Genomic DNA, 24,374 nt, shown 5'->3' with positions numbered 1-24,374 from the left:
GTATGTGGTGCTGAGGATCGAACCCCGGGCCTCACACATGCCAGGCGAGCGCGCTACCACTTGAGCCACATCCCCAGCCCCCCAAATTATATTTTATATATTATTATTTTTTTATTTTTATATTTTTGGTACCGGCTATTGAACTCAGGGGAATGCAACCACTGAGCCACATCCCTAGCCCTGTTTTGTACTTTTATTTAGAGACAGGGTCTCACTGAGTTGTTTAGCCCCTCACTTTTGCTGAGGCTGGCTTTGAACTTGAGATCATCCTGCCTCAGCCTCTCTAGCCTTCCCCATAATTTTTTTTTTTAAAGAGAGAGGGGGGAGAGAAAGAGAGAGAGACAGAGAGAGAGAGAATTTTTTAATATTTATTTTTTAGTTATTGGCTGACACAGCATCTTTTGTTTATATGTAGTGCTGAGTATGGAACACAGGACACACGCATGCCATGCGAGCATGCTACTGCTTGAGCCACATCCACAGCCCCTTCCCCATAATTTTTTATTGGTGCATTATAGTTGTGTAAACTGATGGGCCCAGTGGGGCAAAGAGAGCAAAGAGCTCATGCATCTTCTGTCCAGTCTAGTGATTGTAATATAATTTCAGCAGTTAGGTGATTTTTCACAGCCTTAGGCGTTCCTATCCCTGCATTTCCACTACTCATGGAAGATTCAGTGAATATCTTTTTATTTTTATGGCTACTGGTCATTGAATTCAGAGCCCTGTACATGTTAGGCAAGTATTCTACCATTGTGCTACACCCCATGCTCAGTGAATATCCTGATTGTAATTCATGTATCTCAAAAATTTGGAGCTTCTTAAAAATGTACTTGGGACATGCAGGGTGGTGTGTGCCTTGAAATCCCAGTGATTTGGAGGGCTGAGGCAGGAGGATTGCAAGTTCAAAGCCAGCTTCAGCAAGTTAGTGAGGCACTACTCAACTCAGCAATTCCCTGTCTCTAAATAAAATACAAAAAAGGGCTGAGGATGAAGCTCAGTGGTTAAGCACCCCTGGGTTCAATCCCCAGGAGCAAAAAAAAAGTGGTTGGTTGGTAATTAATAAGTAGCATTTAGACTCCAAATGAATGGAAATATTTGGAATGGCAAGTGGTTCTCTTTTAAAAAGAGGGAGAATTCTAGTAAGTATGGATCTGTTTTTAATCCTCAGGCTGGACCTACTGATCAATTAGCCCCTTTGTTTCCCTATTCTTAGCAGTAATAATTTGAAATTTGGTGGCTAAGGGGAATCCATATAAATGAGCCAATGGTTACTATGAGTGGAAGACAGTGGTTCTTTGGAATTATACAGTCCATGGCGTTCATCTTTCAACTGTTTTATTATCTTATGCTCATAAGTTAAGACTGTAGCAAAGCATATAGAATGTGTGTTAAACTCATGGAAGCTAGTTGAGGAGTGAGAAACAGTTTGCAGGCTTTTTGAGAGCTAAGAAAGAATCTCTACAAGGTTATCATGTGTATTTATATGATGTTTTCCTTATCTGTTTATGACTCATACATACACATTTATATATATATATTTAAATATATATATATAAATGTGTATGTATGAGCCTCAGGATTAAAAACAGATCCATACTTACTTATATAAATATGTATACACACACATATATATGTTGTATCTATCTATGATAATTGCCTTTTTTTCTGTGTGGCATTGTTGTCACTGTTTCTCAGAACCTGTGACTGGTTCCCAATGCTGCCCAGAGCGCCTTGTGGATGCTCTGAGGTGAGCCATTTCCAGGGGCTGTACTGTGAGGACTAAGAACATGTTGCCTTGATGTCCTCTCTCTTTCTCTAGATCGGGCCCAGCACAGGCAGCGTCAGTGCAAACTTCCCCCACCCCGCCTTCCACCCATGTGTGTCAACCCTGCCCCTGGAGGGACCATCTCTCGAGGTAAGGGAGGAGCCTTGCCTCCAGCAACAGCTTGGTCCAGGGTCTGTGGGGAGGCGGGTGGCAGAGGAAGCCCTGGTTCCAGGGCTGTGGACCTCCTGAAAATATTTGGGGGTGGGGTGCTTAGCAGAGCTGATGGAGCCCTGAGGGAGAGAAGACTTGGAATGTTCTGGATTTTTTTCATGATCCTTATTTACATGGCTTGGACCTATAGTCTCCTTGGGCCTCCTTGTGTGGCCTGGAAGAAAGCCTATTCTCTGTTGGGTGTTCAGTACCAGCATGGAGAATCTTCTAGGTTCCTAGGAAGTCCCTAGCTCTGGTGGTTCAGAGAGAGCAGGTATTTATAGCAGGGCCAGAACAGAGAGCCTTGACTCAGCCTAGGGCCTTCCATCTTGGGGGCTTTGGGGATACCCAGGAAATTACTTCCCCATCTTCCTCTAGTACCTCAAAGCACTTTACTGACATTAAAATCTGCCTCCCAGTCCTTTGACAAGGTGGGCTTTCCTTTTGTTAAGGGAGAATGTCAGTGTACCCTGATGAGTGACAGTTTACCTCAGCTCCTGCTAATACCCAGAGACAGAGCTAATAATAGGACCCAGAGAATCAGTTTTCCACATGAGCATCTCCTCTCTTCCCTCAGATTTAGATCTTTTCCAGATCTGCCAAGTCCAGTGTCCCTCACAGCTCCTCTTCTCTGCCCGTAGACTGCCTGTTCACATCCCTCTGCCTAAGTAGAAAGAACACTATTTTAGGTCATAGAGTCTTTGCCTTATCTGGAGAGAGCCTGTCTACAGGACGCTCTGTCTATAAAGTGCTTTGAAGGTCAAGAGCTCAGGGGGTATGTGGGAGAATTGGGCACCTCAATTTCTGTGGCACATGCTACTGCCATGTTCCTAGCAGTTTCAGCGTGAGCTGCTCTCGCACTGCAGTGGCCTTGACCCTCCTCAGCAGTATGGGACAAGTATTTCCAGCCCCTCTGACCACTTGACTTAGGTTTTAAAGAAATGCCACCCCCTAAGTTGCCAAAACAAGAGTTGATTGCCCTTTTTTTTTTCTTTCTTAAAATGCCCTGTAACTCGAAAAGGCTGAACGTTAACATTTCCAACATGGCAGGTGAGTGGCTCTGAGAGTGTCAGATGTGCTGTGGCTAAGCTTAAAGACGGTTAGTTGGGGATAACCAAACAACTGGCCAGGCAGTGCCTCTTTGAGCTCCTGCTAAGGAGGATGCCTGCTTGTGGGATGGGCAGCTGCCCCTGTGGGGGCAGGGATACACAAGGATGCTCCTTGGCTTTCTCTTTTTCTCTTTCTTAGTGAGAAGCAACAGAGGATTATGCCTTTCTGCCATGCTTTCTTTTCTTTTTCTTTTTCTTTATTTATTTTTGAGATGAGATCTCAGCAGTGTCCAGGCTGGCCTCATACTCATGGTCTTAAGTGACCCTTAACTTTTTGGGTAGCTGGAACTATAGATGTGTACCACCATGCCCAGCACTGCCATACATACTTCCTCCTATTGTGTGGCAGAAATAGTCTCTTTTGTGTTTTGAAAGGAAAACTGCCCAGAAAATGGTGGCCTCTTGTATTGGTATTGAGCACAATGTCCAACAGAGTCAGATTTAGAACTGAAAAACAGAGTTCAACTCCTTTACTAACCTACCTAACCCCTTCTACTGCCAATGTTCTAACAAGGCTTCCTTCCAGGATCAAGGGTGAATAAATAAAAAACTCACCTCTGAGTGTTCCCTGTGCATTTTCCCCACTTACCTAGAACTGAGACATAGAGCACTAAAAAGCGTCCTGGGATTGCACTGCTTCTGTCAGGATTCTGAGGACCACAAAACTGCTTCTTCCTATCCATTCCTTCATATAGGGAATATGTGCCTCCTCTTCTTAATGTGGTTTACTTCAAGGCATGTGTGGGTACACACATGGAAGGGAAAGCCCTGAAGATAGGTGTTCTGGTAGCATGGTGAAGGTGCTCTTTTGGCCACAGTAACTTCTTTTACCCTTCTCATTGCTAGTTATGTTGACCATTTCTTGTAATTTTGACCATCCATCAAATATCTAACCAACACTGAGTAAATTGCCTCATGTTGGTTGAGACCCTGGTTTCTTTAGGTGTTGGTTCCTCTCACTTTCCCTCCAAAAGTTCTTTGGTATACTCAAAGGCCTGGACTATCTATGGCTTCCTCCTATTGCCTTTTTTGGGGGCCTCCAAGGTTTGGGTTCCTATGATTCCACCTATGAATTCAGCAGATCCTTCCTACCTTAATTCCACGATGCTAGATATAGTTATTTACATCTGAGTACCAGATGTCATGTGTTATCCAAAAGTAGAGAGAGATATTTGAGCCAATAAGCCCTTTCTGTTTTCAGAACTAACTTCCTTTTTCATAGGCAAAGGGTACAGCTAAATTTCCTCCGTGAACATGGAGGGGAAGGCTTAATGTTGGTGGAAAGGAAGGGAGGCACATCCAAACCCCTCTCACTTTCTTCCAAGGGCTCTGGAATAGGAGTTGGCAAACTTTTTGTAAAGGGAAGAGAGTAAATATTTTAAACTTTGTGGGTCATATGCTTTCTGTTGCAGTTATTTAACTTTGCTATCATAGCATGAAAGCAGTAGTAGATAATGAACTAATGAGCATGGTTATGTTTCAATAAAACTTTATTTGTAACAATAGGCAGTGGGCTCAATTTGGTCTGCAGGGTATAGCGTGGCCAACCCCTGCTCTGGACCAACGGAGAGAAGATCACAGAACCAGCAGGGTTTCAAGAACTGGTCCAAGGAATTTCCCTCATTTTATAAAAGTGAATGGAATTTGTGGAGAAGAAATACTTGCTCAGGGTGACGCCAGCTATTAGAACTCAAGTGAAGTAATGAAGCAGGAGCAAGAGACAGAGCTCCCTTCAGGACCAACCAGTTACTTGGTGTCACTTCATTTTTTTTTAAACATAAAATTTCAATCATCTGTTCAAAATATGTTTTTAAAATAGAGGAAATGGTAGAATGAACCCCATCATATATCACCAGCTTGAACAACTAACAACTCATGGTCAATCTTCACTTCCTTCGCTTTACTCCTTTGAGAGCAAATCCAGGAAACCATAGCATTTCAGCTGTAAAGTGGCTGTCAGAGCGGAGTGCTGTGGTGAGGGTTTTCTAAAGCACAGAGGACAGCCCAGGCAGATTTCCAGGTGGAGTTTTTATGTCTAGGCTCTTTTCTCCTTTAGCTTTGATGAAACACAATTTTCAAAGTGTGTCCTCAACTACTGTCTCCCCTACCTGACTTGGTAGACTTTTGGGTTCTTTTGAAGAAATTTGAACTATTAGCGCCCTTGAAATCTATTCCTGAAGCTGGGTGGAACCTAGCTTTGGGCAACTTAATGAGCCACATGGCCAAACACAAAATCCTTGGAGAATTATGTCCTGCCCTACAATGGATGATGTGGGTAGGGGTATTTGATACAGATGGTGATGTCCCCCGTGACAGTCGCTGTGTCAGATACTTGCTGTCAAAGCCATCTTCCCTTTTGCCCTTTTCCTGTTAAAAACCCACTGGCAGATAATTGGGAAATTGGAGTTGAAGCCATACCATCTGTCCTGGTCTGTCTCCAAGGAACCTTCCCCTGGTTGTTTCAGACCTTCAAGGGTAGGCATTTCTTTAGAACAGAGCACTCTGTAAAGCTTTCCTCCAAATATTCCTATCTGATCCCAACCATCGCTATACAAAACGAGTAGAGCAAGTTGTATTAAAATTTTTCTATTTGATGAAATGGCTCAAGGTTCTCAGTTGGCAAGTGGTAGAGTTTAGTGAGACTAAGCCCAAGTACTTAGACTCATGTCCTATATGTTCTTTTGATAGGCCCCATAGAGTGTGGTCTTAGACCATCAGCTTCAGCCTTGCTTGGGAACTTTTTAAAAAGGCACATTCTTGGGCCTTATGCCAGACCTAATGAATAAGATACTGAGGGTAGCACCCAGCAATGTTTTTTTTGTTTTTGTTTTTTATTTTATTTTGTGTCGCTGGGGGTTAAACCCAGTGTCTTGAGTATGCTAGGAAAACACTCCATTACTAAGCTATACCCCCACCTCTTTTTATTTTTATTAACTAATTTTTTGAAGTACTGGGAATGAAACACAGAGCCTTGTGCAGGCTAGGCAAGTACTCCACTACTGAGCTACAATTTCAGTCCTTTTTATTTTATTTATTCATTTTGGTGGTACTGAGGACTGAACCCAAGGACACTTTACCACTGAGCTATATCCCCAGCCCTTTTTTATTTGTTTAATATTTTTTAAAGTTGTAGATGGATACAATATCTTTATTTTTATTTTGTGCCGAGGATCGAATCCAGTGTCTCATGCAAGGCAGGTGTTCTACCACTGAGCTACAGCCCCAGCGCTCCCAGCCTTTTTTATTTTGAGACAGGACCTCTCTAAGTTGCTAAGGCTGGCCTTGAACTTGTGATCCTTCTGCATCACAAGTTCTGCTGCCAAAGCCATCTTCCCTTTTGTCTCCTAAGTAGCCTGGGAATACAGGCATGTGCTGCTGTGCCCCACTATTTTAATTAATTAAAGTTTTTTGGGGGAGTAACATGAATTGAATCCAGGACTTTACACATGGTAGGCAAGCATCCTACCACTGACCCACCTCCCCAGATCTTTTTTAAAAAATATGATTTGAAACAAGGTCTTGCAAAAGTTGCCCATGGTCTTAAGCTTGAAATTCTGCTACTCAACCTATGGGAGTAGCTGGGTTTACAGGCATGTGCCCCTCAGAAAACCAGCAATGTTTTAACATGCTTTCCAGGGAATCACTGGAGTCACATGTAGAAACAACACATATAATCATATAAACAACAAATTCTCAACTGCACTGACAACCGTTGACCAAGGTCTTCTGTGGTAGTGAGACCTTGAGGCCCTCTGCTCTACACTGTCACTATCTACAACATGCAGATTTAGATCCAAAGCTCTGCTCAAGGCCATAATGGGCAGAAGAAAAATGAGCCTGGCTAAGATCCAGGCATAGTAGTTTGGAAGTGGAATCCCATCTGGTTTTCACAGAAGTACGGAACAGCAGATTCAGATGCTTGTGTGGGATCAGCTTATTTTTTGGCACCATGTCCAAAGTAGGATGATTTACCATTTGACTCCTGCCCAGGAGATTAAACCTGGTCTGCTCATGTCAAAGAAGTTTTCCTTGAGCCAGGTGCAGTGGAGCACACCTATAATCCCAGTGATTTGGGAGGCTGAGGCAGGAGGATCATAATTTTAAGGCCAGCCTTGGCAACTTAACGAGGCCCTATGCAATTCAGTAAGATCCTGACTCCAAAAAAAAAAAAAAAGGCTAGGATTGGGGCTGGGTTGTTGCTCAGTGGTAGAGTGCTCTCCTAGCATGCATGAGGCACTGGATTCGATCCTCAGCACCACATAAAAATAAATAAAATCTATCAACACTTAAAAATATATATATATTTTTAAAAAGGGCTGGGGATGTAGCTCAGTTGTAAAGTGCTCCTGGATTAAGTCTCCAGTACCCCCCCCCCCAAAAAAAAAGAAGAAGAAGAAACCACTTTCCCTGGCTTGTCTCCAGATCTTCCCCAAGTTTGCTTTGTAAACCTTTGAAATGAAGGTACCCAGTTTACCCAGCCGGCATTCGGCCAAGCGACCTATGAGAGGAATCTACAAACACGAGTAGGACCAAGAGGTTAATTTGACGGCTGTTGAGCTTAGTTTTAGCACTATTTCCCAGAAAATTTCCATCCCTTTTTCCCCCGCTTGAGATCCAGAAGCCCAGTTCATGGTTTGGGTTTCCAGGGGAACTGTTTGGTCCAGGAGATCAGGGCTGAGGTAGCGGCTGGACCAGCTCGGCACCGGTCCGCCCGGTCCGCAGAGGGCGCGCGCTCTCTCCGCCCTTGACTCGCGGCTGCGCTCTGGGACCGCGGGGAACGGCGGGAGCGCGATGGCGGCCGCCAGGAGGCTCATGGCGCTGGCGGCCGGCGTCTCTCCGCGCCTGCGACCGCCGGATCCCCGCGCTGTCGGGCGACAGGAACGCACGCGCGGCCTCTCGTCCGGTCTCGCTCGTCCCGACGGCACCAAGGAGGCCGCCGAGGCCGAGCCCGGGGAGGCCCCAGGCGAGTCTGGGACAGGCGGCGGAAACATGGTGAACGGTGAGGGCACGGCGGGGTGCGCGGCCGCGTCGCCCTTGAGTTCTGGGGTGGCAACGGGGGCGGGCCGGGCGCTCTACCTGATAGTGGTCGCGACGGCCGGCCGCTATCTGGCCGCGACCCTGTTGTAAACCTCAGCCGAGGCATAGACCCAAATGAGACCCAGAGCACCTGCACCTGTCTGGGATAAGTGAGCGATGCGGGACCTCGAGGGAGTGGGGAAACAGGTTAACGTCCAGTTTCTGTCAGGTTGGGTGACCAGAAGTTAGAGCAGTAAGGGTAAGCACGCCCTCGCCATTGTGGAAAATAGCCCCCAATACACCTGGGATTTCAGACTCTGAAACATGACAGAATGGCTGTTCTGGTGGACTGCAGTTTTCTGAATAGTACAGTGAATTGAACTGGGGAGAAGATCTCTACCCATCAAGGACGGTCTTCACTTGACTTAGGGCTGGAATGGGTCTTAGTGCACACCTGTGGGTCTAGTATGCTACTTACTGTGTGATGGATCCCCATTGAGTTAACTTATATGCTGCTTATTACCCGATTGATTCTTGGTTACTTTATAAGAGCACCGAGGGCTAGGTAGGACCCTCCATCCTAGCCAGTTGAACAGGAGTCTGCCTGGAGGAAACACAAACACAAACAAAAACCACACTGCCAGGATACATCAGAGCTCCTGGAGTAGCATTTTCAAAATGTAGAGCTTACTATCCACTATCTTCAGGTGCTCTCTGAGCATCTTAGGAGTTGGGGTTGTAGCTCAGTGGTTGAGCACTTGCCTAAGCATAAATGAGGCACTGGGTTCAATCCTCTGCACCCCATGATATAAAGGTAAAAAATAATAATAAAACATTAAAAAACGAAAAATGGGCTGTGGCTGTGTGAGGCACTTGGTTGGATCCTTAGCACTGCATACAAAAAATTTAAAAAAATAAAATAAAGGCATGCTTTCATCTACAACTACAAAAAAAAAATTTTAAAAGGAAAAACTTCTCAGGTGGTAAAGATGAAGCACATGCACATGTGGATATATATACCTCTTACAAAGTTCCATTTTGCAGAGCTGGGAGACAGGGTGGTAAAGGAAAAGACCTCATATCTCCTTTGCCAGTTTCTGACTGCATCTGTTGAAGGGCCACTCCGGTGTTTTGTATCTAGCTGCTCCCAACAGGCTTCTTTGTGGCCTAAGCCCTATGTCTGGCACAGGCTGCCTCTAGATGAATATCTCCCTCATTTATGCTCTGGAATTGATGCAAAGAACAAGTGAAAGAATTGAGGTCTCTTTTGTGTTTTCTTAGGCATCCTCCTTGATGACAAAGAAATCAGGAAAGAATAGCTCATGCCCTGTCTTAGTCTTTATATATAGGCTGGCTTTAGGGAGTTCTTCTGCATAGTGCTAAAGTACAGTTGAAATCTGAGGCCTGGTATTCAGAATCTCATTACTGACCTACATGGGTCACCCCTTTTGTGTGCCTTACTTTAGGAGGGTCTTTGATCTCGTGTGTGTGTGTGTGTGTGTGTGTGTGTGTGTGTCTTGGTATTTTTAATTTAGGGATTTCTTTCAGATAACATACTGAGGGGGTGGTTATTGACCGTTTCAGGCTTCTGTATGATATGAAATCAGGAGCTTGGATTGGGAAGAGGATGCTGGCAGCTTCTCTTCTGTGGTTTATGGAACTTTAGCTTTTTGCCTTCAGGAGGTGGTCATCATACAAGTGAATGTGACGCCACTCCTGTAATCCCTGAAGACATTCTCTTCTTTTCTAAGGTTTTCCTGGGTGGTGTGGGGTCATGAGCCAGCATCCTCAGAATCTAGCCCAGAGTTGCTTTGAAACAGTCCCCAGGCACTTGTTAAAAGAAAAAGAACATCTGTAATCCTTTTCTTATTTTTGTTAGCTTCTAGGGACCTATTAAAAGAATTCCCACAGCCCAAAAACCTTCTCAACAGTGTGATTGGAAGAGCCCTCGGCATCTCACATGCAAAAGACAAGCTAGTTTACGTGCACACGAATGGACCGAAGAAAAAGGTAACTTCTGCTGGTGGCTATGGGAGGCATGGACTTGACTGTCCTTTTCTCTCGTGGTTTTTTTTTGTGAAGAAAGTTAGAGTATGTTTTCTGAATTAAAACAGTCAGCAGAGAATCTTAGAACAAAGCTGTGTTTGGAGAAGGGCCAGAAATACACATTTGATTAAGGGGAAGGGAACATTGGGTAAATGAGTGAGGAGGTCTTGCCTAAGACAGACCCCTGTGCCAATTCCTGATTTTGGTTCCCTGTCAATATACTAGCACTGCAGAGAATTAAGTGATGATGAGGATTCCTGTTTCTAGAATTTTAAAAGATCTTGGGATCCACAGAAGCATGCAGACCTTTTTTTTTTTTTTTTTTTTTTTTTGTGGTCCTAGAGTTTGAGTCCAGGGCTCATACTTGCTAGGCAAGTGCTTTACCACTGAGGTTCATGCCAACCTAGGCAGACCATTTTGAATGAACATTTTAAAATATGTAAAGATGGATCTAGTATGCCCTTTTTCCAGAAGATGCACCTTGAAGAAGCAAAATAACTTGTGGTAGAACGAATGGATTGGGGGCAAGAGTTAACACCCTTTTAAAGAGTCAATGATGCAGCTGGGTTCTGTCTTGCTCTCCTAGCCCAAAGTCACACTGCTGCTATGAGGGCCACGGCTTTTTTTCCCTCTATACTAAGGAGGTACATTGGTGATGCTGGGGATTGAACCCAGGGCCTTAGGGCATGCTAGGCAGCTGAGCTGTATTCTCAGCCCTTATTTTATTTTTTTGAGACAGGGTCTCACTAAATTGCCAGTGCTGGCCTCAAATTTGTGATTCTCCTGCCTCAGCCACCTGAGTTGGGATTGAAGGCATGCACCATTATACACAACCTGAGGGCTACCGTTTTGTTGTTGATTCTCCCTATGATTTGCAAAAACTGTAGTCTAGAAAGACTAGTTGCCTTATTATATCTTCTTTTCCCCAGAAAGTCACCCTGCACATAAAGTGGCCCAAGAGCGTGGAGGTAGAAGGCTATGGCAGCAAGAAGATCGATGCTGAGCGGCAGGCTGCAGCTGCAGCCTGCCAGCTGTTCAAGGTGACCCTTCTTAGTGAAAGTCATGCAGACCTCCCTCCTGGGAAATTCCTTACCCTTTGTTCTGTAGTTTCTCTGGCATCTTTTTTGGGGAAGGGGGGGTATGAGGGATTGAATTCAGAGGTGCTAAACCACTGAGCCATATTACCGGCCATTCATTCATTCATTTATTTATGTTTTCCATGAACTTTTAATTTTTTAATTTATTTTTAAATATTTTTAGTTGGATCTTAATTTTATTTATTGATACTTGATGCTGAGAATCGAACCCAGTGCCTAACACATGCGAGGCAAGCACTTTGAAATTGAGCCACAACCTCAGCCCTATTATTATTTATATGTGGTGCTGAGAATCCAACCCACAACCCCAGCCCATTGCCAGCCTTTTTTATTTATTTGGAGACTGGGTCTTGCTAAATTGCTTAGGCTGGCCTTGAACTTGGCGATACTCCTGCCTCAGCCTCCTAAGTTGTTAGTTGACTGTGCACCACTGGTAGAGGTTGGTAGAGGTTGACATGGTGTTTAGCTCTTCACCTATCTGGAGCCCTTGTCATTCTCTTCTTGGTTTCAGCCAATGAGAGAATATATGTATGTATGTATTTGTTGGTACTAGGGATTAAACACAGGGGTGCTTAACACTAAACTATATCCCCAGCCATTTAAAAAAAAAAAATTGATACATGGTTTGCCAAGTTGATTAGGGCTTCACTAAGTTGTTGAGGTTGGCCTCAGACTTGTGATCTTCCTGCCACAGCCTCCCAATTAGCTGGGATTATAGGGGTGTGCCACTATGCCTAATGGGAACCTGTTTCTTTTTTAACATTCTTCTCTCCTTCCTTTGTTATCTCGTCATGGTTGTCTACTTTCTGTAGTTTTAAAAACTACAGAGTACCCTTGTATGAAAAACTCCCTAAATAGAGTATGAAGGATCTATTTCCATTTTTGTTGTTTCTGTTTTTTTTTCCCCCCTGTTATTTTGCATGGTTTCCCCTATAGCCACATAGTCCTTGCTTACTTGTAAGGGAAGTATGATAGGTGCTGCTTTCACTTCCCAGTGGTTGGGCATGAGTTGCTTTCAGATTTTTGGTTACCCAGTGTTAGTGCTGCTCACTAGTATTTCCATGCCTAGTTGACCCCTCTGTGGTTGAACCTTGAATCTTCCTCAGGTCCCTAGGTCTTCATCTCTGCTCTTGCCAGGATTCATGTCCCTCAGCAGTTCCTCCTGCAAGGTCCTGACCCTGCTTCCTTACTGTATCTAAAAAGGGAAGATCCTGTCCTGGACCCCTGTACCACCCATCTCTTTTTTCTGTTCTTTTTGGCCTTGTATGGCTTTTCTTCCCCTCCAATCCTTTTCTTTAATTTTTCAGATTTTTTTTTTGTGTGTGTGTGTTAGGGGGCTGGTGCTGGGGATTAAACCCAGGGTGCTCTACCACTGAGCCACATCTTCAACCCTTTTATTTTGAGAGGGAGTCTTACTAAGTTGTTCAAGCTGCCCTCAAACTTGTAATCCTCCTGTCTCAGCCTTCTAAGTAGCTGGAATTACAGGCTTGTGCCATCACACCCAGCAGGTTCTGTTCTGTAACCTCAAACATACTTGTGTTCTACTCTCTTTCTTATCTTATGTCCAACCCAGACAGCTCTTTTTCACTTAGTGTCATGGTCCTCTTTAGGTCTCTGGTTATTTTTTATGTATGTATGTATGTATGTATGTGTGTATTTTTTAGAGACGGGGTCTGAGTTGCTTAGTGCCTCACTGTTGCTGAGGCTGGCTTTGAACTTGTGATCCTCCTGCCTCAGCCTCCCAGGCTGCTGAGATTATAGATGTGCCAGGCCTCTGATTACTTTTGTATCCCTTCCCCTTATTCCCCAGAGCATGGCAGTGGTTGCTTGATGTGGTTGCTTGGTAATTGCTGCGTGGCTGGACCGGACTTTTCAGCTTTACCAGACTCATTGGCCTTTTCTCAGCCCTTGCTCTGCTTGGGTGTTCTGAGTTGGTACCACTAGGTTCCTTTCTCAGCTCTGCTTCTCCTGTCTCTCTAGATCACTTTCAGTCTCCAAAATATCTTTTTTTTCCCTATCCTCTCTATTTGGGGAATCTGTCTCTTCTAGATTCAACCATCTTCTCTATGTTTAATGTGTATAAATTTCTGTCTCTTGTAGGGAAACTCTACCTCAGTGGTTCTCAACTGCAAGTGATTTTGCTCCCCAGGAGACTTGTAATTCTTTTTTTTAAATTACTCTTACAGATACACACATAGTGAAATGATTGCTGCAGTCAAGCAGATGAATACACCCATCATTCGTGCACTTATCCCTTTTTTTTTAATATAAGAGCAACTAAAATCTACTCTTATAAGGCAATACTCACTTTAGTTCTCATATTGTACATTCAATCTTTAGACTCATTCATCTTACCTGTCTATGCCTTTGTATCCTTTGACCCCCATCTTCCCATTTCCCCTTCTGCACCTCGGAACTACTGCTTTGCTCTCTGTTTTTGTGTTTTGGATTATTTTTAGATTCTTCATATAAGTGAGATCATGCTTATTTTTCTTTCCTTGTCTGACTTAATTTCACTTAGCATAATGTCTTCCAGATTAATCCATGTTGTTGCAAGTGGTGGATCTCCTTTTTAAAACTTGAGTAATTTATTGTGCATATATCACAATTTTGTATCTCTTCATCTGTTGACAAGACACTGTAATTATTCCCATATCTTGGCTATTCTGAATAATGTTGCCATGGATATGGGAAGGCAGGTATCTATATGAGGAGCTGATTTCATTTCCTTCAGGTGTATATACCCAAAAGCGGTATTGCTGGGCCATATGGTATTTTTATTTATAATTTTTTTAGGAATCTCTGTATTATTTTCCATAATGGCTCTGCTAATTTACATTCCCACTAGCAGTATACAAAGGTTCTCTTTTTTGTACATTCTTGCCAATATTTGTTATGTCTTTTTGATAACACAGCCGTCTTAACAGCTGTGAGGAGGTGTCTCATTGTGGTTTTGATTTGCTTTTACCCGACGAATAGTGATGTGGAGTACCTTTTCACACACTATTATTGGCAGCATGTATTTATTTATTTATTTATAAGAAATATCTGTTCAGGTTCTTTACTCCCTTTTTTTCCTCCCAATTCTGGGAATTGAACCCACAACTTTGCACATATTAGGCAAGTACTCTACCACTAAACTGTATCTCCACCTAGCCCTGCCCATGTTTTAATTGGGTTGTTTGTATTTTTTGCTATTGAGTTATGGGAGTGGCTTATGTTTTGGGTATTCACTTAACAAATTTGTGGTTCCCAAATATTTTCTTGTACTTCATGGTCTCTCGCCAGCGACCCGCGCTGACGAGATGAACTGGGTTCAAAGGAGCTGGCTGCAACATTAAACTAAGAAAACGGCGAAGAAATCACGCAACACATGGACTTGAGTTTCTCAGATCGAGGGTGGGACTGCTCTGCGACCTTGAGGGTCAGTTTCCACGCTGGAAGGCTCAGGAAAAAGAGAATGTACATCCGGAATCTCTTTATTTTTATAGGGGGGGACATACAAAGGAGTTTCAGTGGAATGTTCTTCACCAAATAAGGCAGGGGATAAGGTTTCAAAGGTGGATTCTTGCTTCATGATGTCTTCTGATCAGCAGATTGATTGATATCTTGGCAAGTCACAACCTTCTCAGGGTGGGATCACAGGCAGAGCGAGAGGAGAGGTGGACTTGCATCACACAGCCTAATACAGCATGCAGTGCTAGACCTGTCCCTTCACATAGCTACAATGCACATAGCTCACATACACAGCTCATGGATGGCTTGCAAAAATGGTCCAGCTTTCATTTTGTTTCTACATGGTTTTCTTTTGCCATGTAGAAGTTTCTTGGTTTGATGAAGTCCTGTTTATGTTTTTCTTTTCCTGTTGTCTGAGCTTTTGGTGAGATATCCTAGAAGTTACTGTTAAGACCTAAGATAAAGGAGCTTTTCCCACTATGCTTTTAGTGTTTTGTTTAGTTTTGAACGTATATATTTTTAGTTGTGGATGGATCTTTATTTTATTTATTTATGTGCAATACTGAGAATCGAACCTAGTGCCTCACATATGGCTAAGGATGTGTTCTGCCACTGAGCGACAACCCCAGCCCTGCTTTTTTGGTTTTGATGTTTTTTGATTTCATGTCTTATGGTTAGTTCTATTTAATCCATTTTGAATTTTTTTTTTTATGTGATGTAAGATGTAAGATGAGGGTTCATTCCTCTGCATGTAGATAGACACTCAGTTTTCCCCTGCATCATTTATGGAAGCAACTGTCCTTTCCCTGTTGTGTTTTCTTGGTGCTCTTATTGGAAATTAGTTGATTATACATACTTGAGTTTATTTCTGGCTGTCTATTCTATTTTGTTAATCTGTTTTTATGCCAGTACCTTACTGTTTTTGTTTTGTAACACTGGAGATTGAATCCAGAGACTGTTTCACCACTGAACTACATCCCCTGCCTTTGGTTTTTTTAATTTTGAGATAGAGTCTCATGAACTTGCCCAGGATGGCCTCTAACTTTCAATACCCCTGTCAGCCTCCTCAGTTGCTGGGATTACAGATGTGTGCTACCACATCTGGCCTACCATACTGTAGGCCTTTTTTTGGTTTTTAGGATTGAACCCAGGGGTGCTTAACCACTGAGCCACATCCTCCACCCTTTTTTTGTATTTTTGTTTTTTAGAGACAGGATCTCACCAAGTTGCTTAGGGCCTGGATAGTTGCTGAGGCTGGCTTTGAACCCACAATCCTCCTGCCTTAACCTCCCGAGCTGTTGGGATTATAGAGTGCACCACCACACCCATCTTACCATACTGTTTTGATTAACTCTGATATAATTTGTAATTAGGAAGTGAGATGTCTTTAACTTCCTTTTTTTTTTTTTTTTTTTGGTGTGGGGGGGGTTGTGGTACTGAGGATTTAACTTAAGGGTACTCTACCACTGAGTATTATCCCTAGCTTTATAGTTGTAAAACAGGGTCTCATGAACTTGCCCATGCTGGCCTTGAACTTGCAATACTTTTGCCTTAGTTTCTGAATTGCTGGGATTACAAGCAAGTGTCACTATGCCTGGCTAACTTTACTATCCTTTTTTTTTTTTTAATATCTTTATTTTATATTTATGTGGTGCTGAGGATTGAACCCAGTGCCTCATGCATGCTAGGTGAGCGCTCTAGCTCCAAGCCACACCCCAGCCCTGTCTTCACTATTGTTTCTTCAGATTGTTTTGGCTATTTGGGGCTTTAGTGATTCCATATGAATTTTAGAATTGGTTTTTTTTTTTTTTTTTTTTCTTTTTCTTTGAAAATACCCTTGGAATTTTTAATGAGATTGCATTGAACCCGTATGTAGCCCTGGGGAGTCTGGACATTTTAATAATACCAATTCTTCCAATCCATGAACATGGAATATCTTTCTAATTTTATGTGTCTTATTCAGTTTATTTTCATCAGTGTTTTATAGTTTTCATTGTACAGGTATTTCATTTCCGTGGGTCAGATTTATTCTTATTTGTGTGTGTTTTTTTTTTCAGTGCAGTTGTAAATGGAATTATTTTCTTTCTTTCTTTTTTTTTTTTTTTTAAGGCGGACACAATATCTTTATTTTTATTTTTATGTGGTGCTGAGAATCGAACCCAGTGCCTCATGCATGCCAGGTGTGAGGCGAGCACGCTACCACTTGAGCCACATCCCCAGCCCATGGAATTATTTTCTTGATTTCTTTATTGGATAGAATGTTATTGATATAAAGAGAAAACTTACTTTTATCAAATTTGCTGATTATTTTTATATTAATGTCTTTAAAAACACATCACATTATTTCTTTAGAATGTATTCCCAGCATAGGATTTTTGTGGAAGAAGTTATCTCAGTTGGATGGTATGGGATACTCATTTCCTAGCTGCTGTATTTACTGATGCTTTCTAGATTCCTGTGTGAATGTATCTTTTCCCCTGTTACCCTATGGGTTTTATTTTTTGGTCTAATAGGTGCACTTATCATTTTCATATGTAAAAGTTAGGCATTTTTAAGTGTTCTTTCTGTTTTTTCTGAACTTGGGGCTGAAGCAGGTAGACAGGTGAAAAGTGTAGCTCCAAACACAAGTGACTTATATTACAGCTGGATATGGTGCAGGCAGACTGAGGTGTGATCCTCATAGTGTCCCTTTTTCCCCTAGGGATGGGGTCTTCTAGGTCCCCGGAATGAGCTGTTTGATGCAGCCAAATATCGAGTGCTAGCTGATCGCTTTGGCTCTCCGGCTGACAGCTGGTGGCGCCCGGAACCCACCATGCCCCCCACTTCTTGGCGGCAATTGAATCCTGAAAGCATTAGGCCAGGGGGACCTGGGGGTCTTTCTCGATCCTTGGGTCGAGAGGAAGAGGAAGATGAGGAGGAAGAGCTTGAAGAGGGGACCATTGATGTTACTGAGTTCCTGTCCATGACCCAGCAGGACTCCCATACCCCACTCAGGGACTCAAGGTATAGTTGTGGTGGATGATGCAGGGGAAACTGGCTGCTCCTTTGTATGGGGAAGGGTGGATGTTCTCTTGAGCCTTCTGTCCCACACTTCACCTGGCACATACTATCACTCATTAGTGCATCTGCTAATTTGTGGGGGCAGCCTACTGTGGTAAATGTGATCTTGTGCTATGATTGGGCTTCCACAGAATAGCAGCATGAGCCCTCTCTCCAGCTCATACTTGACTCCTATAGAGTCTTAGCAACCTCTCTGCCTGCCTCCACTCTCTACTCTTTCCTGTTTGGGGAAGCCATGGGCTATACAAAATGTCTGTGAGGACTATGTGGCATAGCAAAGCCTAGGCTCTCATCTTTTCATGCCTCCTGGCTACCTGCTACAACAATATAGTGTTCAAAGCACCTGGAGTCCCAGCACATCAGGGGAAATTGGCTCAGGAAGAGAGCAGACTTTCTCAACTAAACTTTTGGTACTCCCAGGGGAGGTTCCTTTGAAATGACAGATGACGACAGTGCTATCAGGGCTCTGACCCAGTTCCCGCTTCCCAAAAACCTTCTGGCCAAGGTGATTCAGATAGCAACATCCTCCTCTACGGCCAAGGTGAGTTGGGTCTCCTGGGAGCATGCTCAGCAGCTTACTTGCTCATGTCTGCTTCCCTCAAAACCAAGTCAGGGAAGCCACAGGGATGCAGGAGGGCTGAGGGTGCATGTTCCATTCCCTTAGTTCACCTAGGCCAGCTGGAGGGACACAGAATCCCTGGAGGGTGAAGCAGAGGGACAGGAAGGAAGTCATAACACAGGAGCACAGGGAGCAGGGTGAGGGGCTGCAGAGTGGAAGATCTGGATCTCCTCATGGGTAGAGGTTGGCTTAAGAGTCTGGGTGGCTGTCTTGCCATGCCCAGGGGCTTTGGTTTAGCAGGATATTGGAGCAGGGCTTTTTGCTCCCCTAGGATGTGCCTGGTTTTTAGCTCACACTGACAGCTTCAATTCAGTTGGCCTAAAGGTACTTAGAGGACAGTGGGCTGGGAGGACAGGTAGTGACTTTGTCCAGACCCCATTTTATTCTGTGGAAGTTGAGGTGCAGCATGAGAAGCAAGCCCAGAACTAGGATGCCTCAGCTCTACTGGGCCTGCTTCTGGTTGTACAGTGGCACTTGTAGTGTGACTGATGTTTGGCACCTACTGAGATTGTAATTAATTCCATCTCTGGGTCCCTTGGCATTTTGAGGATGCCACAAATCTCTTTATAATCCCTGCCTTTTTGTAACCTTCTTGCTTACTTTCTGTCTAGAACCTCATGCAGTTCCATACTGTGGGCACCAAGACCAAACTGTCTACTCTCACTCTGCTCTGGCCCTGTCCTATGACCTTTGTTGCTAAAGGGCGGCGTAAAGCAGAGGCTGAGAACAAGGCAGCAGCCTTGGCCTGCAAGAAACTTAAGGTGAGTCCAGGAGTGTCCTTGATATGAAGTATCAAAATGTCTTGAAGATTCCCTATGTCTGTGGCAAATTGTTTCTTTTAGTTAGTGACAACCACTACACTACGCCTTGGACATGGGCACAAAAGGACCTGGTGTCCAGCCTTGCTTGCTTGTAGGCTGTGTGTTTGGTTATTGTTTCTACAACTTCCCCAAAAGTCCCCACGGAAATATTTTGCTTATGACCACAGCCTTTCAAGACTTGGCCAGAACCTGGGTGAAGCCAGAAAAAAGACATTATTGTTCTGAAAGGCATAAAATTAGGCAGATATAGTGTCCAAAAACATCTTGATGACCTAGTTTTGTGGCCAAATGAATAATTTAATATGCATCTGGGGTAAAGATGAGGGAAAATGTCAAGGTGACTCAGTGTGACCTACAGTTGGAAGTTTGCTTGAAGTAGTGGGACTAGCATTGTGCCTGACTGAGAAATGAGTTATTGGAACCTGGGACAGCAGAGGTTTAGTTGCAGAACAAGAGAAAGTGATCACTAGGAGTGATCAAGTTGACTTTGGGAACTGCATCTTAAATCCAGCTGTGGTGAGAGGTAAGGAGAACCTGGAGAATAGAAGATGGAGGGAAGCACACAGGTGGTGAGATATATGAAGGGGTGGGTGGGTGTGCTCTGCCTCTGGCTCAAGAGAACAGGACTAACACTAATTGGCAAATCTTGGAGAAGTCTGAAATTTTACCTGCTGTTCCTAAGCTGTCATGGTAATGATGCGGCAGAGGAGCAGGTTTCCTGTGGCAGCCCTTGAGATGAGAAGCTGGGTGGCCCCTCTGAAGATACTGTTGGGTAGAACTCGTGCAGTCCCGGAAGAGGGTGGAAACCCTATCTTGCAGCAAGGTGGTTGAGTTGGCACCTCTGGTCCAAGGACTGGATTCCTGTCCATGAGATCCTTAGAGCTGATTCAGAGGAAGAGGATGGTACCTGTAGAGGGAGAGGCTTTCTCAAGAAGCACTGGCTCTGTCTTGCAAGAGCCCTGACCCTACATGGGATGGGAACATGAGACTAGGGGCAATGACTGGTTTTACACATATGCCAGAAGGGTCAGGATGCCTCATTTTCTTTTTGGTGAGGTGGTATAGGCATGTAGGGAAACAAGTTATAATTTTTTTCCTTTAATTGGCTTATTGTATTGTTACACATCTTAATAAGAAATTCCATTTATTTCTGTATATGATGGGGTCACAGATGGGACAGCGTCTATGTGAAGACGCGGGGGGGGGGGAGGGCTGCAGATAGAGCTGAAGAATCTGGTGGGGAGGCTCTAGTGAGGCAGCACAGGGAGAACACCCTGTCGAGTGTATTGTGGGGTTATTCAGGACTTGGCTTAGTTGGCCTTGAGTATGTAATGGGAGTTCATGAAGATAAGTTTGGTCTCTGCCTCTTGGGCACTATGGGGAGCTCCAGCTATAGAGTGGTGTCTCCTTAAGGGTACCATACCTGCACAGGGTTAGGGCCATTCTGCACTGATATGTCAGGTTTACCTTTTCTTGGTTTTGTTTTGTTTTTTTCTTTTGCAGTACTGGGGATTGAATCCAAGGGGGTTCTACCATTGAGGTACATCCCCAGTCTCCCCCAACCACCCCCCCCCTTTTTTTTTTAAATTTTAAGATAGGGCTCATGAAGTTGCCCAGGCTAACCTTGAAGTTGGGATTTTTCTGCCCCATCCTCCTGAGTAGCTGGGATTATAGATGTACACCACTCTGCCCACTAGGTTTAGCTCTTCTTGAATTGATTTTAACTAGTAGACTACTTAAATTGTTATTTTGTGGAGATTCACGTTTTCCTGGTTCCCGGTTTCTTCTCTTCTTTACCATATAAGCTGAAAACCAAAATCTTTCAGAAAAGACGTTTGCTTTGTACATGTCTCTTGGAGCTTCTGAGCTTGTTTGGACCTAGTCTGAGCCATATATGTCCCCTCTGCAGAGCCTGGGCCTGGTGGACAGGAACAATGAGCCGCTTACCCATGCCATGTATAACCTGGCCTCCTTGCGTGAGTTGGGTGAGACCCAGCGCCGGCCGTGTACCATCCAGGTGCCTGAGCCCATCCTCCGCAAGATAGAGACCTTCCTGAATCATGTAAGAGGCCCCAAGTCCCCTGCCATCTGTATGCCTCCATCTTCTCCAGACTGAAGGCCTCCACCTGCAGCAGGCAGTGCTCTCTCCCTTTCTTCCCTGGAGTCTGGGAGCCCCCTGCCTTAAGCAGCCCAGTCTGGCCCGTGAGGGTCTTAGGACTGTAATGGCCTGAGTCCTTGGCCCCAAAGGTCGGACCCTAACATCTGACCCAGATGAATCCTGTGGAAGGGCTGGCTGTGCATGAAAGAGGAAGATGGTATTTCTGTTTCACCATTTTGCTTGCCTCCTTGTCCCCCAGTACCCTGTGGACAGTTCATGGATCTCCCCAGAGCTCCGGCTGCAGAGTGATGACATCTTGCCCTTGGGGAAGGACTCAGGGCCCCTGAGTGACCCTATAACAGGCAAGCCCTACGTGCCCCTGTCAGAAGCAGAGGAGGTACGACTGAGTCAGAGCCTGCTAGAGCTGTGGCGGCGGCGAGGGCCAATCTGGCAGGAGGCTCCCCAGCTCCCTGTGGACCCACATCGGGACACCATCCTCAATGCCATTGAGCAGCACCCGGTCGTGGTCATCTCTGGGGACACAGGTTGTGGGAAGACCACGCGCATCCCCCAGTTGCTGCTGGAGCGTTATGTGACCGAGGGCCGCGGTGCCCGCTGCAATGTGATCATCACCCAACCTCGCCGTATCTCAGCTGTGTCTGTGGCACAGCGGGTCAGCCATGAACTGGGCCCTTCCTTGCGCCGGAATGTGGGCTTCCAGGTGCGCTTGGAAAGCAAGCCCCCAGCCCGAGGCGGGGCCCTGCTCTTCTGCACTGTGGGCATTCTGCTGCGGAAGTTGCAGAGCAACCCCAGCCTGGAGGGTGTGAGCCATGTTATTGTGGACGAGGTCCATGAGCGGGATGTGAACACAGACTTCCTGCTGATTCTGCTCAAGGGCCTTCAGCGGCTCAACCCGGCCCTGCGGCTGGTGCTCATGAGTGCTACAGGTGATAATGAGCGCTTCTCCCGCTACTTTGGTGGCTGCCCTGTCATCAAGGTGCCTGGCTTCATGTATCCTGTCAAGGAGCACTACCTGGAGGACATCCTTGCCAAGCTGGGCAAACACCAGTACCCACACCGACACCGGCACCATGAGGTGAGGATGCTCCAACCCATCCAACCCAGGGCTCCTGGCTTTTCCTCTGGATTTCCCTTCTCCCTGTCCCTGTTGCTTGGTAGCTTAGCACAAGTTACCCTCCCCAGTCTAGTTTCCTTGATAAAGTCAGGAATAATCATGTTTGACAAGGATGTGAGGGTTAAGAGGGGTTAAGAGGCTGTGCCTCACTAAGTAATCCTGGCTGTGTCCTATGCACGGACCCCACACCCCAGAGCTATGACTATAGCCTCTCTTCCCTTACCCCAGTCTGAGGATGAATGCGCACTTGATTTGGATCTTGTGACGGATCTGGTTCTGCACATCGATGCCCGGGGGGAACCAGGTGGGTGCTTCCTCTGCCTAGCCATGCCCACCCCGCCACCCAATTGCCAGAGCAAACGTCTCATGCCTGCAGGGCCCCTTTACAGGTGGGATCCTGTGCTTCCTGCCTGGTTGGCAGGAGATCAAAGGAGTGCAGCAACGCCTCCAAGAGGCCCTGGGCATGCACGAGAGCAAGTACCTCATCCTGCCAGGTGAGAGCCTGGGTATGAGCCCTAAAACGAGTCTTACTTTCTCCCCTTAACCCACCTGGGACTTGGGGAGCTCAAGTTTTTGACCCAAGTTTTCACTACTTTTCACTGGGCTTATGATTTGTCTGGGCCTTGGTTTCATCAAGATGGGGTCAAACCAGGTGTATGGTGGACACCTATAATCTCAGAACTTGGGAGGCTGAGGAGGGCCATCACAAGTTTACCCTCAGTGACCTAGCAAGACCCTGCTCAAAAAATTACAAAGGGGTGGGGAGGTAGCTCTGTGGTAGAGCGCTCCTGGGTCCAACCCTAAAAAGAAAAAGGTGGGTTCTAGGAGCTGGTTCTGGTGGGAGCAGTGCCCATAACCATCATGCATCTTATTGTCCTTTAGTGCACTCCAACATCCCTATGATGGACCAGAAGGCCATATTCCAGCAGCCTCCAGTGGGGGTGCGCAAGATTGTCTTGGCCACCAATATTGCTGAGACCTCCATCACAGTCAATGACATTGTGCATGTCGTGGACAGCGGCCTGCACAAGGAGGAACGCTACGACCTGAAAACCAAGGTGGCACCTCTCTCCTGAGCCCAGCCAGTCCTTGGGGAGGATTTCATTTCTGAGGTGGCCCTTAGGACAGATGCACTTTATACCTGTATGTTTTAAGAAGGCCAGAGGATCTCAGTGTCCCTATAGTGAGAGGGCCTTGAGCGGGGGTATTTGAGAAGCAGGAAAATACTGAGGAAAGCCTATGGCTTCTCACTTGTCCCTTTCTCCAGGTGTCCTGCCTTGAGACTGTATGGGTGTCAAGAGCCAATGTGATCCAGCGCCGGGGCCGGGCAGGCCGCTGCCAGTCAGGTTTTGCCTACCACTTATTCCCTCGGAGCCGGCTAGAGAAAATGGTCCCTTTCCAAGTGCCAGAAATCCTGCGCACACCTCTTGAGAACCTGGTGCTGCAAGCCAAGATCCACATGCCTGAGAAGACGGTGCGGCAGAGGCAGGGCTGGGTGAGGACGGGACTCTGGAAGGGGCAGGAAAGATGCAGACTCATGCGGACTCTGGCTTGTTCTTTCTGTAGGCAGTGGAGTTCCTTTCCAAGGCCGTGGACAGTCCAAATATCAAGGCTGTAGATGAAGCTGTTATTTTGCTCCAGGAGATCGGTGAGTGTAGGCTGGGCCAGACTAGGCTGGGCTGGACTGTGAGTGACTTTGGGTAGGACTGACAGCTGAACTGTTGCAGGGGTGCTGGACCAGCGGGAGTACCTGACCACCCTGGGACAGCGCCTGGCCCACATCTCCACTGACCCCCGGCTGGCCAAGGCCATAGTACTGGCAGCCATCTTCCGTTGCCTGCACCCACTGCTGGTGGTTGTTTCCTGCCTCACCCGGGACCCCTTCAGTAGCAGCCTGCAGAATCGGGCTGAAGTGGACAAGGTTAGACCTAGTCCTGTCCTG

General features: G+C 45.5%; 1 protein-coding gene across 12 annotated transcripts in view; it reads left to right on the top strand.

Moving 5' to 3' along the window:
• The window catches only part of Dhx30 (DExH-box helicase 30), a 35,538-nt gene that overhangs the window by 9,823 nt on the left and 1,341 nt on the right, over positions 1–24,374 (top strand). For 7 of the 12 annotated variants that reach the window (XM_013361846.3, XM_040290212.2, XM_040290213.2 and 4 more), the window contains 14 exons: positions 1,820–1,915; positions 9,980–10,110; positions 11,076–11,186; positions 17,401–17,702; positions 18,180–18,300; positions 18,990–19,139; positions 21,109–21,261; positions 21,557–22,393; positions 22,661–22,736; positions 22,822–22,926; positions 23,315–23,490; positions 23,700–23,906; positions 23,999–24,080; positions 24,160–24,353. In XM_013361846.3, the coding sequence (XP_013217300.1) occupies positions 1,820–1,915; positions 9,980–10,110; positions 11,076–11,186; positions 17,401–17,702; positions 18,180–18,300; positions 18,990–19,139; positions 21,109–21,261; positions 21,557–22,393; positions 22,661–22,736; positions 22,822–22,926; positions 23,315–23,490; positions 23,700–23,906; positions 23,999–24,080; positions 24,160–24,353 (2,741 nt within the window). Of the gene's footprint in view, positions 1–1,819; positions 1,916–2,996; positions 3,026–7,490; positions 8,084–9,979; positions 10,111–11,075; positions 11,187–14,531; positions 14,668–17,400; positions 17,703–18,179; positions 18,301–18,989; positions 19,140–21,108; positions 21,262–21,556; positions 22,394–22,660; positions 22,737–22,821; positions 22,927–23,314; positions 23,491–23,699; positions 23,907–23,998; positions 24,081–24,159; positions 24,354–24,374 lie in introns of those variants that run through there. The other 5 variants (XM_078037933.1, XM_040290216.2, XM_005332939.4 and 2 more) reach the window with 5 other exon arrangements.

The sequence above is a fragment of the Ictidomys tridecemlineatus genome, chromosome 2 (assembly GCF_052094955.1).
Source record: "Ictidomys tridecemlineatus isolate mIctTri1 chromosome 2, mIctTri1.hap1, whole genome shotgun sequence".
NCBI lineage: Eukaryota > Metazoa > Chordata > Mammalia > Rodentia > Sciuridae > Ictidomys > Ictidomys tridecemlineatus.
Note: the sequence above shows the minus strand (reverse complement) of the source record. Positions and strands in the feature narration are given on the sequence as shown.